The sequence below is a fragment of the Crocodylus porosus genome, unplaced genomic scaffold, assembly GCF_001723895.1.
Source record: "Crocodylus porosus isolate Cpor-Errol unplaced genomic scaffold, CroPor_comp1, whole genome shotgun sequence".
Taxonomy (NCBI): Eukaryota; Metazoa; Chordata; order Crocodylia; family Crocodylidae; genus Crocodylus; species Crocodylus porosus.
In genome coordinates, this window is record NW_017728947.1 from 80547568 (window position 1) to 80562467 (window position 14900).

Here is a 14900-nt window from a genome sequence, read left to right on the forward strand (position 1 = left end):
AGAGGGGATCAGCAGGCATTGGGAGAGTCTGTGTTCCCCCGAGCATTACCAGGAGTGACTAGAAATAACAGGTCACAAGCTGGCGGAGGGTAGATTTAGGATAAACATCAGGAGGCGCTACTTCACTGTCAGGGCGGCTAGGATCTGTAACCAACTTCCAAGGGAAGTGGTGCTGGCTCCTACCCTGGGGGTCTTTAAGAGGAGGCTAGACAATCACCTTGCTGGGGTCGTTTGACCTCAGCACTCTTTCCTGCCATGGCAGGGTGTCGGACTTGATGATCTGCTCAGGTCCCTTCCAACTCTAGAATCTATGAAACGTTTTGAAAATTTAGAAACATTTCAAGTTTTGAAGCTCAAGCTGGGTTTGCCTGAAGGGAAACAGAAACTAAAGTAAGGAGAGGGAAGGGGAAGGGGCAGGGGGGGAAGGAGTGCTCTCATTATTGACTGTGAAGATGGCCAGTGACTGTCACCCTTCCCTGAGGTCCCTTCCAATCCCAGTGCTCTGGGGGAGGGATGGAAGAACTGCAAAGAAGGCAGCACTGTTTGAACTGCCCTGCTTTCTGCCTTGGTGTCAGTTGAGTGAGGGTGCACCTTAATACGCACACAGTGTCACCCACCAATGTCATTAGTTTTGTCTGTCTGCAGCTAGAGATGCAGGGCCCCAGAACCCAGACTCCACCTGCACCTATCTCCTTGACAGCTGGCAGGCTTTGTGGCCACAACAGGGCCTAGCAGGCCTGCAGTTTTCACCCTCCTGTGCCCCAAGACAGACAGTCTCACAAGCACCCATGTCACGGGTTTTGCTTGAGGTGAAGTTTCCCTGAAACCCCTGCACCTATCTCCTTGAAAGCTGGCAGACTTTGTGGCCTCAGCAGGGGCTAGCAAGCCTGCAGCTTTCACCATTCTGTGCTTTAACACATACAGTGTCACCCACCCATGTCACGAGTTTTTCTTGTCCTCTTGAGGTGTAGTTTCCCCCAAACCCCTACACCTGTCTCCTTGAAACTTGGCAGGCTTACCATTCCTGTAAGTCTCATTCAAATCAGGCCAGAAATGGCAAAGTTATAGGCTGTTTCAAGCTTCCGCATTATAGCCTATGGGCGAAATGTCAAAACAGTGAAACTGTTTTGACGAAACAAAACAAAACAGTGGTTTCAAATCGAAATGAAATTCGAAACAAAATGCTATTCCATCGAAATACAAGTTGAAATGGAACGGTGCCATTTTACACAGCCCTACTTATAACCACCTTAGCCAACAAGCTAACGCCTTAATAATCACCTTAACTAAAGAATAAGAACTAATGCCAGAAATTTGAACTAATTTGATTAAAACAAATAAATCAAACCATCCGAGTTAAGAACACAATAGGTTCAGAACTGCAATCATTTTGAGTTCATCTGAATTAATATGGGACAAATTCAGTGTAGTCTCAGAACTGCTAATTTTCCAAGGAACTCAGGTGGAACAATAACGACCAGTATTTCCTGTGCACTTTTAACAAAGTAACAAAATTACATATTCTCTCTCTCATCTCGCACAAGGTACTACAGTGCTAATGACAATGAGTCATTTAAATAAACTAGTAGATGTCTCCTGAAGACAAACAGCAACTGAGACACACAAGTGCTACCATCCCTACCAAACTGAAGCCGAATGTTAATGAGAGGCTATCCCCTGGAATTGTGAGCTTGTTCTAAGACTAAACCCAACCCTCGGCACAGCGTCTCAAGCAGTGCATGCAGATTCATGAATTTTAAAGGCCCAAAGGGGCTGTCTGGTCCAACTTCTTTCATAAACTCATCCCATACCATTTTATTAAGTAGCTCCAGCATCGAGCCAACAACTTCTGCTTGAGACAGAGCATAACCTTCTAAAAAGAGAAGCAGCCTCTATCTGGCCAGTTTTGGATGGGGAAAAAAACAGATTTATTCTATTTACATTACTGTTTATTATAATGTCCATATGCTGTACACACATAGTTTCTTAGAAACTTAGGGAGCAGCTTCCAGTATAAGCAAATTTAGCTCCCTTCTTACCCAGAGGAAGACTTCCTTTCAGTTAAAATAGAAGAAAAGTAGGGTTTGACTGAGGCCTACCTACTCAAGAAATTTAAAAACCCAATTCAGATAAAGACATGAAGTCTGGATATTTCTCTGAGCCTTTCTAGCCTAGAAATCAGAGTAGAAAGTTCCTGAGAACTTGCTCTTGTGTGAAAATTTCAGGACTTCAGGTCAGAACAGAAATACCCCTGGATCAGCATTCCTGACAACATTTCAGTGCTCCTCTGTCTGGTCCCAGCTGCAACCTGGACATGCTGAGGCAGCTGTGAAACAGACGATAAAGAAATATAATTGAACAGTTTCCAGCTTCTAAAAATTCTGGGGTTCAGTTTAAATTTGGGAGGATGTAGCTCAGATCAATCCTCAAATCATTCACCCATTTTCTAGCAAAAGACCACCTAGCTGAAGGACTGCTGTATCTGCCAAGAAATGGTCAGGTGCCAAAGCAGACTTTATCACTTAGCTAAGATGCTTCTTAGGCAGTTGTACTCTATACAACCTGTATGTTGCTGCAGCTGAGACATAAACCAGGGCTGTTGCATTCTGCAGGCTTCAACTTCATGGGGCGAGACAAAAGGGAGCCTCCCTTTCTGCATTAAGTCAACAGACACTGAGCTCAGCAAAGAGTTATTTCACAGATCTTATGCTTATTGTGGTTTGTAAACATATTTTATCATGAACAATTAATTTAGTGCTATAAATAGAGTGTATGCATCTTCCAGTTCTAAAGAGAATCAGATTCATACACAGATTTAATCTGAATCCAAAAGGTTTCATTTTCCATCATCATATTTGTAGTCTACAGTATATTTATAAGATGGTTAGAATGTAAATAACCAGCAGTGACCATTAGGACAGAGGGCATCAGAATAGCTGAAGTCACTTACAATATGAATATGTGAACAATACACAAACTTGGCTCACTAAGCAAGGGTGGTTGGACCATACAGTCTTTGGGGTAAAGATAAGATATGTACCATCAAAAAAAAAAAATCGGGCCACCTAGAACCCAAGAATGTACAGAACTGCAATGTTGCCAGACAACACTGTTCACCTCTGTCCACACCTTCTGGGCAATGCATCTCAAGCTGCAAATACTCAAGGGGTTCAAATACATTCTCTGATGGCTTTTCATTTGTAGGAGCCACCTGCAATGAGGATGATAAAAATGGAGTGTGACAGTATTTGTCTTGGTTGGTACACCTGAGGGCTGGTCCAGATCCCTCCAGACACACAAGTCTCTACCGTTTAAGCTAGATGCACTCAGGCTCTGCACCCGTAATAGGCTCATATTTGTGTGGACAGGACACAGATGAGGTTGCATAACTCTTATTAATCTGTTGGTTCCAATAGCAACTAAGGAGACAGTGCTCCAGATGTCTGAACTCCATTTTTCATTTTGCTTAGTAGAAATGCATTCTTTGCCATGAAAAGTCAGTGTATAGAACTAAAGTAGGGTGTTTGGTTTTTTGCGTCATTGTGTGTACACATACATGTATATTGCACATATATAGCTTTAATCTATTTGAAGGCTTGATCCAAATTTTTCAAAAACAGACATTACATTTCCATACATATATTTGTATTCTCTTTAACTGTCTAGGCTTCACCACCAATATTTGAAAAGTATGGCCTTAACCTAAAAATTAGTCATCACTGAAGACCATGCTTACATGGTAGGTCTCAAAATATGATTGAAAATGTGGAATTATCAACAGAAGGGGTATTTCTAACGGGGTCCAACAGGGCTGATTCTGGGTCCTATGCTATTTAAATGTTACTTTATCAGTGGACTTGGAAGAAAGCAAAATTATTAAGGTTAAAAGGTTTAGAGATGGCACAAAGATTAGTAGAATGTTAATAGCTTTATATCAGTAATAATATTCATTATGTGAACTGCTTGGTTTTGTGGTACAAGCAAGCACAATTTGTGCTTTAACATAGCCAAATGTAAAATCATACATCAACACATACACTGCAAGTTATACTTACAGGAGAGGGGACTTAACCTGGGAAGCGGTGACTCTGAAAAAGAAGTAGAAGAGAATGAGTTGAAACATTGTAGCCAAAATGGCTAATGAAATCCTTGGAGTTATGAAGAGGGGGATACTGAATATAACTAGAGAGGTTATAATTCCTATTGGGGTAGCAACTACAGGAATATAGTTTCCACTAGAGGTTTCAGAAAAGAGCTGTAAGAAAGATTAGGTTCATAAGAAAGCAGAACTTGAAGGGACCTCACAAGGTCGTATGGTCTCACCCTCTAATCAAGGCAAAATTGTCCTTGAATAAACTATCTATTCAACCTGGTTTTGAAAATTTCCGAGGATGCCGATTCCACAACTTCTCTAGGAAGCTTGTTCAAATGTCTGACCATCCTCAGCTAGAAAGTTCCACCTAATCCCCAACTAAAATTTCCCCTACTGAAGCTTTAGCAAATTGTTCTTAGTCTTGTCCCCCATGGCTACAGAGAAAAAACCCCATCTCAGTCCTCTCTGTAACTGCCCTTCACATATTGGAAGACTATTATCCAACCCCTCCCCTGCCCCCTAGTCTTTTCTTCTCCAAACTAAATAACCCTAGGTCTTTCAGCCTTTTTTCATAAATCTTCGTTTTCAGGTCCCAAATAATTTTTCCTGCTCTACGTTGGGCTCTTTCCAAACTGTCCACATTCTTCTTGAAGGCGGGCAGGGGACGGAGGGGAATGACAAGGGGGACAGAAGTGCATGCTATGTTCTAGGTTAGACCTTGCAAATACTGAACAGAAATTTATTCTCTTGATTTGCAAGTGGCATTGCTGTTAATACAATCCAGTATGCTGTTGGCCTTTTTTTTTTTTTTTTTTTAAATAAACAGAAGCACATTGTAACCCCCCCCCCCATGACCTTCTCTGCAATACTACAGTCTAGCCAGTCATTCCTCAGTCTGTATTTGTGCATGCAATTATTCCGTCCAAAGTGCAGGACTTTGTACTTGTTCTTGTTGAATCTCATCTGATTGACTGCAGACCATTTCTCCGATCTATCCAGGTCATTCTGGATCCTGGCCTTACCCTCCAGACTGTCTGCAGTTCCACCTAGCCCGGTGGAAATCTGCAAATCTGCTAAACATGTAATCAATCCTATCATCCAAGTCATTAATAAAATTATTAAACAATACCAGATCCAGGACAGACCCCAGCAAACCTCCTCCCAAATAGACACAGAGCCAGGATGACTCTTGAATGCAATGATTCAAATAGTTATTATCCACATTACAGTAATTTTGTCTATCTTGTTAATGAGAATATGGTGGGAGACAGTGTCAAAAATTCTTGAGAAACTGAATTATTGAGAAAACATACTTTACAGTAAAAACCAAAAAAATCCTCAAGGGGTTTAATTCTATTTAAAATATCAGACAGAAGACTGAGGAGCAGCTTGGGGACCAATAATAGAAGCTCTTCAGTATAGCAAACAAAGATAGGGCAAACTCCAAAGGTTGGAAGGTGTATTACTTAGATGTTAACTATAAATGCTCAAAAAACTCTAGGCAGATTCACACCAACTTTTGCAGCTTTTTCTAAGTGCCCTAGATTAGTTTGGGAGTGAACAGAACTTGCATTGGCCCTTTGTGGAGAGGGCATGGAGGTGGCCTGCACTAGGGAGGCTGGGAGCACTCGAGCGCATTTCCTAGCAAGCCAGGGGAAAATGATGAGCCCAGCCAAGGAACTGGTCAGCCCTGATTGGCCAGCACAACCCCAGCCCTGTCCCCTTCCAGTTGTTGGCTGTCAGCAGTGACTGGGGGAACAGGGTGGAAAATGGAGCCCCTTGCTGTACAGGTCACCCCAGCTATGCTGGCACAGGTCTGGGTGGGTGGGGGCCAGGGCCAGGTGGCTGTCTGCTAGGCCAGAAACTGAGGGGAGGTTGGGGAAGGTCCATGAAGCAGGGGGCCTCTGCTTCTCCATCCCTGCACTCCCAATTCCCAGCCCAACGTACAGCTACATGGGTCTGAGCCCTGGCTTTGGTCTCCAGTTGTCAGTAGTGGCTAGGTGGGATGGGGGTGAAGCCCCCTGTCACACAGGGAGCGGGGGGGGGGCGTGTCTTCATCTGCAGCCCTGAGCCAGTACAGCAAAGAGGGCCCGCATGGTGCGGGGCTCCCTACCCGCACCCTTCTGACTGCCCGACAGCTGCAGACGGGAACTGTGGCTTGAACCCATGTAGCTGGCTGCCGGGGTAGAAACTGGGGACAGAAGGTGGGGACACTGGCGAGCAAAGGCCCCCCCACCAGGTGAACCTGGACTGGCCCTTCTCTGCTTCCCCCATAACCTGCCCGCAGTTTCTGGCCCAGACCCATTCCTGGCCCACCCGAACCAGCAGAGCTGCAGGGCCTGCATAGGAGGGTGCTCCGTTCTCTCCCTGTCCCCTGGTTCCCGGGTCAGCCACACAGGTCCGAGCAGCCAGGCAGGAGAGGGGTGGGGGAACAGAGCCCCCGCACTGCACAGGCCCCTCCTTACTGTGCTGGCTTGGGGCTGGGTCCACACAATAGTGGGCTCCATTCTCTCTCTCCCCATCGCCTGACAGCTGGCAAGGGAAAGGGCTGGGGAGAAAAACCATTCTGGGCCAGGCAGTGAGGAAGAAGGGAAGCCCGCGCCATGCAGCAGCCTCCCAACTTTGATGGAGGGGAGGGGTGCAGGATAGAGTAATGGATCTCTTCCTCCCTGCCCAACCCAGCTGGCAGGCGCAGGCAGGATGCAGCACTGGGGAGCAAAGTTTTGCTGTCTCAGCTGTGCAACAGCTTGGGGGCAGGACCAGCCCAGCGCTAGGGCCAGAGCAGGTGACTGTGGTCTGAAGCTGGCCCACCTACTGTGCAAGAGTGGGGATCAGGTGCAGCTGGTGAACTCAGATTGGTGGGGTAGTGGAGTGTCCCACAGGAGTGGCAGGGGGGATAGGGGGTTTGCAGCCAGCGGGGAGCGGGGGAGTGTGTCTTCATCTGCAGCCTCCCTGCTACCAGTCAGAGTGCCCAGCTGGCTGCAACCCTCCCCACACTCCCTGCTCCTGGCCAGCTGCAACCCCCACCCCAATGGGACACTCCACAGCCCCACCAATCTGAGTTCACCAGCTGTGTCTGAAGGGGATAGCAGGGGAGCAGCAAAGGCACCTGGGATGCCAGGGGACTGCAGCCTAACTTGGGTCAGGAAAGCATCTGAGACAGACATTCAATAAACCGGTCTAATCTAAACAGATTAAATCAGATACTACATCCATCCAGGTCTATCTTACATTGGGTTCCACCACTCTTAAACTGGTCTAAGTGTACTACTTTTCTGTTCTATTACAGGTTTACACTAGTTTCCAATAATTTATACTGGTTTATGTATAAAGTCTGTACCTATGCAGTTTTTAAACAGCAGGGGTAATCAGACATTAGAGCCGTTTAAAAAAGCCTGTCAGTGGTGGATTCTCTGTCACTAGAAATTTGCAAATCAAAATTAGGTTCCCCCCCCACCAAGAGGAATACTTCTAGTTCAAACAAGAATTAATTCAAAGCAGTCCCATGGTCTGTATTGTGTAGGAGGTCAAACTAGATGACCACAATAAGCCTTTATGGATTTTGAATCTATGAACCTATAGTAAATTTTAACATCCAGCCATTTTGATAACTGAGAACAAAAGTTATTATTGTTAAAACATAAACAAGATTCAGCCCCTTTCCTTATCCTTTGGAAAATCAAAAACTGCTGGGTAGATTCTGCTACAGCCTCCTTGAAAAAATCATTATTGTGCCAAGCCTAGGGCATGGAAAGCTGATGCTGAATTGAGAACTTTTGAGAAATTAGGTGTTCATAATGAAGACTGGGCAGCATTCATTAGGCTCGGTATTGGCATTTGGGCTAATATGAGACATCAGGATCAGTGAAGAAAGTGCTTTGCGCTGACATTTGATGCTCTTTAATGTAATCATCAGGTTGCATTTCAAACTGCTGTTTAAAAATAACAGGGGTATTAAAAAAACAGCCAGTGTATCAAATTAACTTCTGTAGATCACTGTAAGATTTGCCTTTAACTGACCTTTACCTTCCACATTTCAGGACTCAGGTCTCAAAAGTTGTGACTATCTGTAAACCCAGCTATTTATTCCTGCATATACAAATACAATGAATTTCTTCTATTTTCATCAAGTGGCAAACAACCCTGAAATCCCCTAACAACAATACAGCACTTGAATAATCTGAATTGGTCGCTCACCCACTGAATTTCTATACATAACTTTGAGCTGCTAATCTCAGCAAAGCCTGCTTCAAAACCTCCACTCCTTTTCTGGAGACCCCTTTGTGCTGTGTTCATTGGACACATATGCCCATCCTCCCTTCAACAATACTTGAAGCAAATTCATAGAGATCTGTTTTGCTTGGTTCGGTTTCTCTTCTCTCACTGAAGAGAAGCAGCTATTACTTTTATTAGCCAGGAAGCAATCTACTTTTACTCTCCTGATCAGAGGAGAAGCTACCTCCCATAAAAGTTAACGAACCAACTTGAAATCCATCCTTCTTGAAATGTTCAAACTCAGATACTTGCCACAGTGCCAAAGCATTATAAAAACTGCATTTCATCCTGGGAAAACACGGCATATTGATTCCACTACATTTTCTAGCCCCTTCAGCAACATTGTAACCAAACCTTTCTAACTAGCTTCTAGAGGACCAAAGCGCAAGCATGTCTCATTGTACCAATTCATGCTTTCAAAAAACCCTGTTTAAATAAAACCCCCCACCTTTTCCAACTCATTGCTATTACATTACAAATTCTCACACACTTCACAGCTAAAACATTTCTTCAAACCTTTCTGTAACACAGCTAGCTTTTTCTATCTATTCATCCATTCACTTACATGATTCGCTCTCACTGTAGCATCTCTCAAATCATTTTTCATATTCTTCTTCCTCACCCATGACTTAAAAAAAAAAAAAAAAAAAAATCAAACTAACAAGTCTGTCAGATGAACAGATTCCCTCCGCTTGTTGCACTTACCAGGGGATCAGATAACACTTCAGTAAGTTCCCTTATGCCAGCCCATGGCTCTTCAGCCTCTGTGCATGTGTATGACTGCGTCCTTGTAGGAGTTGTGTGGGGAGGTATGCATTTTGCATGCTTGAGCAGGACCCGTGGTTGTCTGCCTGCCAATCAGCCCTTGTTGTTTGTGTGGGAAGGGCAGATATGAAAAAATGTGCAGGTTACTCTCAGATCAGGCACACCCAGAAAGAGAGGGGATGGGAGAATAGGCAGAGAGTTTGCAGGAATAGGCAGGGAGCCCAGGAGCTAGGGGAAGGATGGGTAGGAAGGCTTCGGGTTAGTTACATTTCTGTGTAGTTATAATTTAAATTAATTTGTATTTCATGGAAATGATACTTTGTTCTGGCAAGAAGCACTTCTACTGATCACCTTGCAAGATCCCAGCAGTCTCCACCCTATGCCAGCCGCTGAATCACTTCCTAAAGTTAACTCTTCACATACTGACCATTATTATGCCTGAAATATTCTTTTCTCTCTTTTGCTCCCAGGTGAACTGTTTCAGATTTAATCCCTACCAGGAAAACCTAGAGCCCACTCTAACTCCATAGCATTCAGCACATTTTAAACATTTAATTTTTTAAATGGAAAAAGGGGTTTTGCTTCCCTCTTGCAAACACCTTTCCTTGCCCCTTTTCAAGTAAGGGCTAGGAATTAGAATTAGATCCTCAGGAGGAGTGAAGCATGGGAACAAGCCTTTTAGTGGTATTAATGGGGGCAAAATCCTAACTGGTTTTAAGAGTGAGCATGATACATTTATGACAGGGATTATATGACTGATTACTCCTGACGGCCAAGGACTAGACAACGACCCAGGAAATTTCTTCCTGTTGTACATCCCTACTGGAATTGGGAAAATACAGCTTGATCCCAATGTAAACCAGTTCTCCAAAACATTTCTTGGATGCAAAACACACCCCTGAATTCTTCCATCTGTCCCTTCTCATCCTGTTACCTGATGTCCCCCTGAAATGGTCTTGATAGAAAATCCTATCACATATCAAATCTCGAGGCCACAAGCACAATCCTCTGTCAGCGTGCCTAAACAGCAGGTAGTGTCATTCCACTCAGATGCTGCATTTTAAAGGTCACTCAGGGCTTTCTCATTTCCCTTAATGGTTACTATGGAGAAACAGTGTACCGGGGAGTTTAATGCAACACGAAGACAAACAGATCTGAGAATGCAGTTATCTGGATGATTTTGAAAATGTGCTGGGAAGTACCTGGAAAGTGTACGTGTTGCTCTGATTTGCTAGTCTCCTCTGCCACAATTTGATTAAAAAAATAAAGAGGGAGAAATGTTAATAAATTTATAGATGGTTTAAGTAGAAAGGTGAAAAGAGGCGAAATGTTGAATCCACAAAAGAAGACCAAGCTGGGATCCCTGAAGAGAGTTCAGAGAAAGTCCAACAGTGAGAGACTAGACACAGCAGTAAGCTAGTGATACACGTACCATGGTGATGAGCAAGGTATAAAAACTAAGGGTGGGAGAGATGCAAAACAGCAAGCAACAGACAGAGGCTGCAGACTTGAGAGAAGCAGGCTGCCCATTGCAAGAGGCAGATGAAAGACTCCTAAGTGGACAAGAGTACTAAATGGGGACTGGGCAAGTTGACACAGACCAGTTAATAACCACCAACCTGCCAGAGCCACTTAATCCTCCTATATTAAAGCAGCTGTTATTCACACTGAGCAGAGATTGGTTGCAACCCCTGGAAAAGAAAAACAAAACAAAACCTCCCAAAACAAAAATAAACTAGGCAGGAGTTAATAAAAGGCATGACTGAAGAGCAAAAAATGGTCATTATCATAAAAAAATTATGATATGCTAGGAAGATGAAAATTGCACTGTGGGATATTCTGTAGCAAATCCTGCTCCTTCCTAGAAGGAGAGAGCCAGCCAGCCTGCAATTTCCTGCCACCATGAGATAGAACTTGCAGCAGTTTCCAAATTTCAGAGAGCATCCAATTTTCAGAAAGCAAAATCTGAGGCACACTTCTGGATATTCCTCATCTGGAAGAAGTATACAGCACTTCCACCTTAGTCTGCCACCTCTGTGCACTGTTGCAGGTGGCCTAATTTGCTGAGAGCAAATGTGATGTGACTGCTTATACTTGGAAAGTGGCTACTGCCTCCTGAATGAGAAGCAGTGGAGGTGTGTTCACACAGCAAAAGGCAATGTTTTTCTGCATCCTCTCAGCCAACATAGCAAGATACTGTTAGAAACCATGGGGATGTTTGAAGAAGCGAACAAGAGCACGGCCATTAAGGATCAAGTTTTCAAATTTAGGACTGAAGTCCCATTTCAGAAACACTTTGGGGATGTTGTGACACCCCCAGAATCCAGGATTGTCCAGAAAACTCTCGGATGGCCAGTTGCTGTAGAGAGGGATCTCATCAGAGAAACAGCATTCTGAAGGAAGCAAACTCTTGCGCTTGGGAGTGCATTAAAGAAAAAACATGAAAACTTTGTGAAGAAGTTCAGTTTGAACTGAACAACTCTGGTCCACATTCTGACCAATTCTAGGAAAATCCTCTGTCTCCTGGTAAGTTGCCTTGGAGCACCGTGCTGCTGCAGATCTGGGGCCACTTATATCAGAAGCTCAAAAGTCAAAGATCTGTCTGAGCCCAGCAAATTAGCATGCCTAAAAGCACACCAGTTTGTAGAAGCATAACTGGCCAACCCTGTGTAGTGGTGCATGATGCAGAGGCAGTGGTTAGGAGGGTCACTGCTGCTGCAGAGGGATGTCATCTGTTTTTGCCACTGACTTTGTTTCATGAAGCCAAAAAACCCACCAATTTTTAGTGGCAAAAAAGGGACATCTCTTCCCCCATCGCAACGTACCACCAGCTGCTGCTCTGACATTGCGTTCCCACTGCTGCTCTGTCCTCCCTGCTCCTGGGGGATGGGAGGGTGATGTGCCCCTCAGCTCCTTCCCCTTAGGCAGCACCCAGGGCTTTTGCCCAGCTCACCCACCTATCATTACACTGCTGCCAATTTCTCTGGCCAACACATACAAGGGACATGGTCAGCATCAGCATCAATGCCCAGCTGCCTTTGAATCCCCAGCCTTAGTGACTTGATACACATTTACAGCTGGATCACCACAAGTCCAGAGGGGTGTGAACCCGCACCTTTAGCATCAGAGCAAGAAACCCGCATCTGATCTGTCACTAGGGCCCCTTTTGGGAGATGAGATTGGAAAATCATGGCACATCTGTTACAGTGCTATTTCTTTGGGACAGGCACTATAATTTTCTCTCTCTTTGTACACAGCATACCATAGCAAAGCCCTGACCTGATCAGCTTGATGCTTATGATAATTGGTGATTTCCCCACAGATTTTGCAGTTTTCCTTACTTTTTGCCCACTCAGAGCCTACACTCCTCTCAGCTAGGACAGCTCATGCCTTCTTCACCCTTTCTAGAAATAACCAGTGTTATTGACAGCTGGAGGGCTGGAGAGTGTATGGTATACTCTTAGGAATCAAGAACATGGTTTCCATGGCACTCTCAGCCCTAGAAAGGGAGATAGGAATGAAACTCCAAACCCACTTTCTCCATGGCAGCATGCAATATAAATCTCTGGGTCCTTGTGGAAGAAAAGGGTATAAATAAAAAAAATTAGCCTTACAACCTAAATTCAAACTAAACTTAGTTTGCTTTCCTCAATTCAGTCTTGTGAATGTTTCCATTAAAACAGGACATGTGAATCACATTTCTAGACAGCATTCCTAATAACAGCACGAATGTGCACTTGTTCAGCATCTTCTACCCAGGGATCTCAATGGGCCTTGGAGATATTACTGAAGTCCACAAACTAGAAAAGCTTATCACACTTTACAGATAGGAAAATTAAGACAGGGGGAAGATAAGTTCAGTGTTTTCAAAAGCATTCACACATTTTGGGTGTTTGATTTGAGGCACCTGAAAGCACCGTATGAAGCGATGCAGAGCTCCTACCATTCTCACAAGCTTTGCTAATACGCAACACCTCTGAAAAATCAGACAATTGGTCTCTCAATCAAATGAAGGCACCTAAGATGCAGTCTTTTGAAAATCTGAGCCTAAGTGACTCACCCTACCTAAACCATCTAGCAAATTGGTAACAGAACTGGAACTTGCATCTCCCAGGTCTGCCTGTTAACTCCAGACCATCTCTGATACACACACCTCTTTGGTGTTCACTTCCCTCTTTGTTTCCTAAAGCGAGAACTTTTCTACAGAAGACTGGGTTTTGTCTAGCCAGTGGCACAACAAGAAACACAGCCTTCAACATAACTGAGACTCTAACAACTTCATTGCTTGTGACAGGTTGAGGCCGAGACAGAAACGAGATGGAGAATCAGTAAAAATGCAACATTAAGTGGGGTGATGGCTTAAAACAGCTTCTTCACAGTAAAGGAGGAAAATTCCAGCCTGAGACCATGACTTCTTTAACAAACGTGACTGATACTTTTCTCTCTACCCTTCTGCTCTACACCCCTTTACCCTCCAACCACCCAGAGTGTTGCTGATGGACAGTTTTCTGCCTGTTGTTTCTGGTTCCCATCTTTCTGGCTGAAATGGCAAATTAAGCGGACCAGCACGTTCCATGTTTCCAACCAGAGACCATGATTAATTTGACCACCAAAACTACGCCCCACACGAGGAGGAGGAATGTCAGACAGGCTGAGGCAAACTCATTTAATCAAGTTTGTTATAAATTGTAGAAGTACCGAAGAATTCACATTAATTAGAAAAGGGGAGTAGGGGTGGCTGGAAACCCCACTCCGTATCCCTATTCTTGAAAAATTTCACGGTGCGTTTTTGTTCCTCATCAAAGCAAAAGTGAGAACCTTTAAAATATTTTGTGAAAATAAAGTGATACACACAGAGACCTGTCACTAGACTAGAGTGACTAATAGTCTGGTGGTTAGGGCAGTTGGACCCTGGAGACATACATCTGAGGTATGTACTCTAACATAAGCAGACCAGGAATTTGCACCTAGATCTTCTCTCAGTGGTCTGCTAAGAGCTCCAATTACTGACAGAAAATCTTGCAGTGACAGACTAGTGACAAAGCCAGATGACCTCCTGCTGTATAAATTTTGCCTGCATCTGGGGACTAGGCTAAAAGTGGTTTGGCATGAACAAAAATATAAATACCCAAAGCCTGCAAAGACTGAACTGATTCAGCCTCAGGCTTTTTGACTGTCTGTACTTAGCCAAAGGGCTTAAAGAAACTGAAGTATTTAATGCATCTTCTACTTCTCAGAGATAGAGAAGCAATATTATCTCCATTTCACAGACTAGGGAACTTGAGACACAAAGATAAAGGCAAAACCTTGCTCAGCAGTAGACAAGTCAATGCTTGCATCTCTCAGAACTGCCAGCTTATAGGAAAGAGATATACTTTTAAAAATCTAACCTTCCTTTCTTCTGTAGTAAAACAGAAGTCCAACATTCTCCGAGTTACACATTTACCAAACAATCCCTATGGCTTTGATGACTCCATTATAAAGGTGACCCATTTTATCTATTTTTTATTGATCACAGTCTATATGCAATAGCAATTGGTACTAGTAAACCAAAAGACTCAGGTTGATATAACAAACAAGAAACTGACTGAAGTTTTAAGTGATAGAAACATTTATTTAGGCATGAAGTCTTGTTTACCCCATCTTGGACAGATTGCATAAGGAAATAATACTTGGACTTGGATGAGGGGTAAAAAGCACCCTGTTCAAATTTGCTGATGACACTAAGATGTGGGGGGATGTGGGCACACCAGAAGGAAGCAACAGG

The 14900-nt window shown here is 43.9% G+C and overlaps 1 protein-coding gene across 1 annotated transcript in view; it reads right to left on the reverse strand.

Moving 5' to 3' along the window:
• STON2 (stonin 2) overlaps window positions 1-14900 on the reverse strand; it is a 171563-nt gene that overhangs the window by 101569 nt on the left and 55094 nt on the right. The window contains exon 5 of the mRNA XM_019551141.1: window positions 4056-4088. Within this exon, the coding sequence (XP_019406686.1) occupies window positions 4056-4088 (33 nt within the window). The remainder of the gene's footprint in view (window positions 1-4055; window positions 4089-14900) is intronic.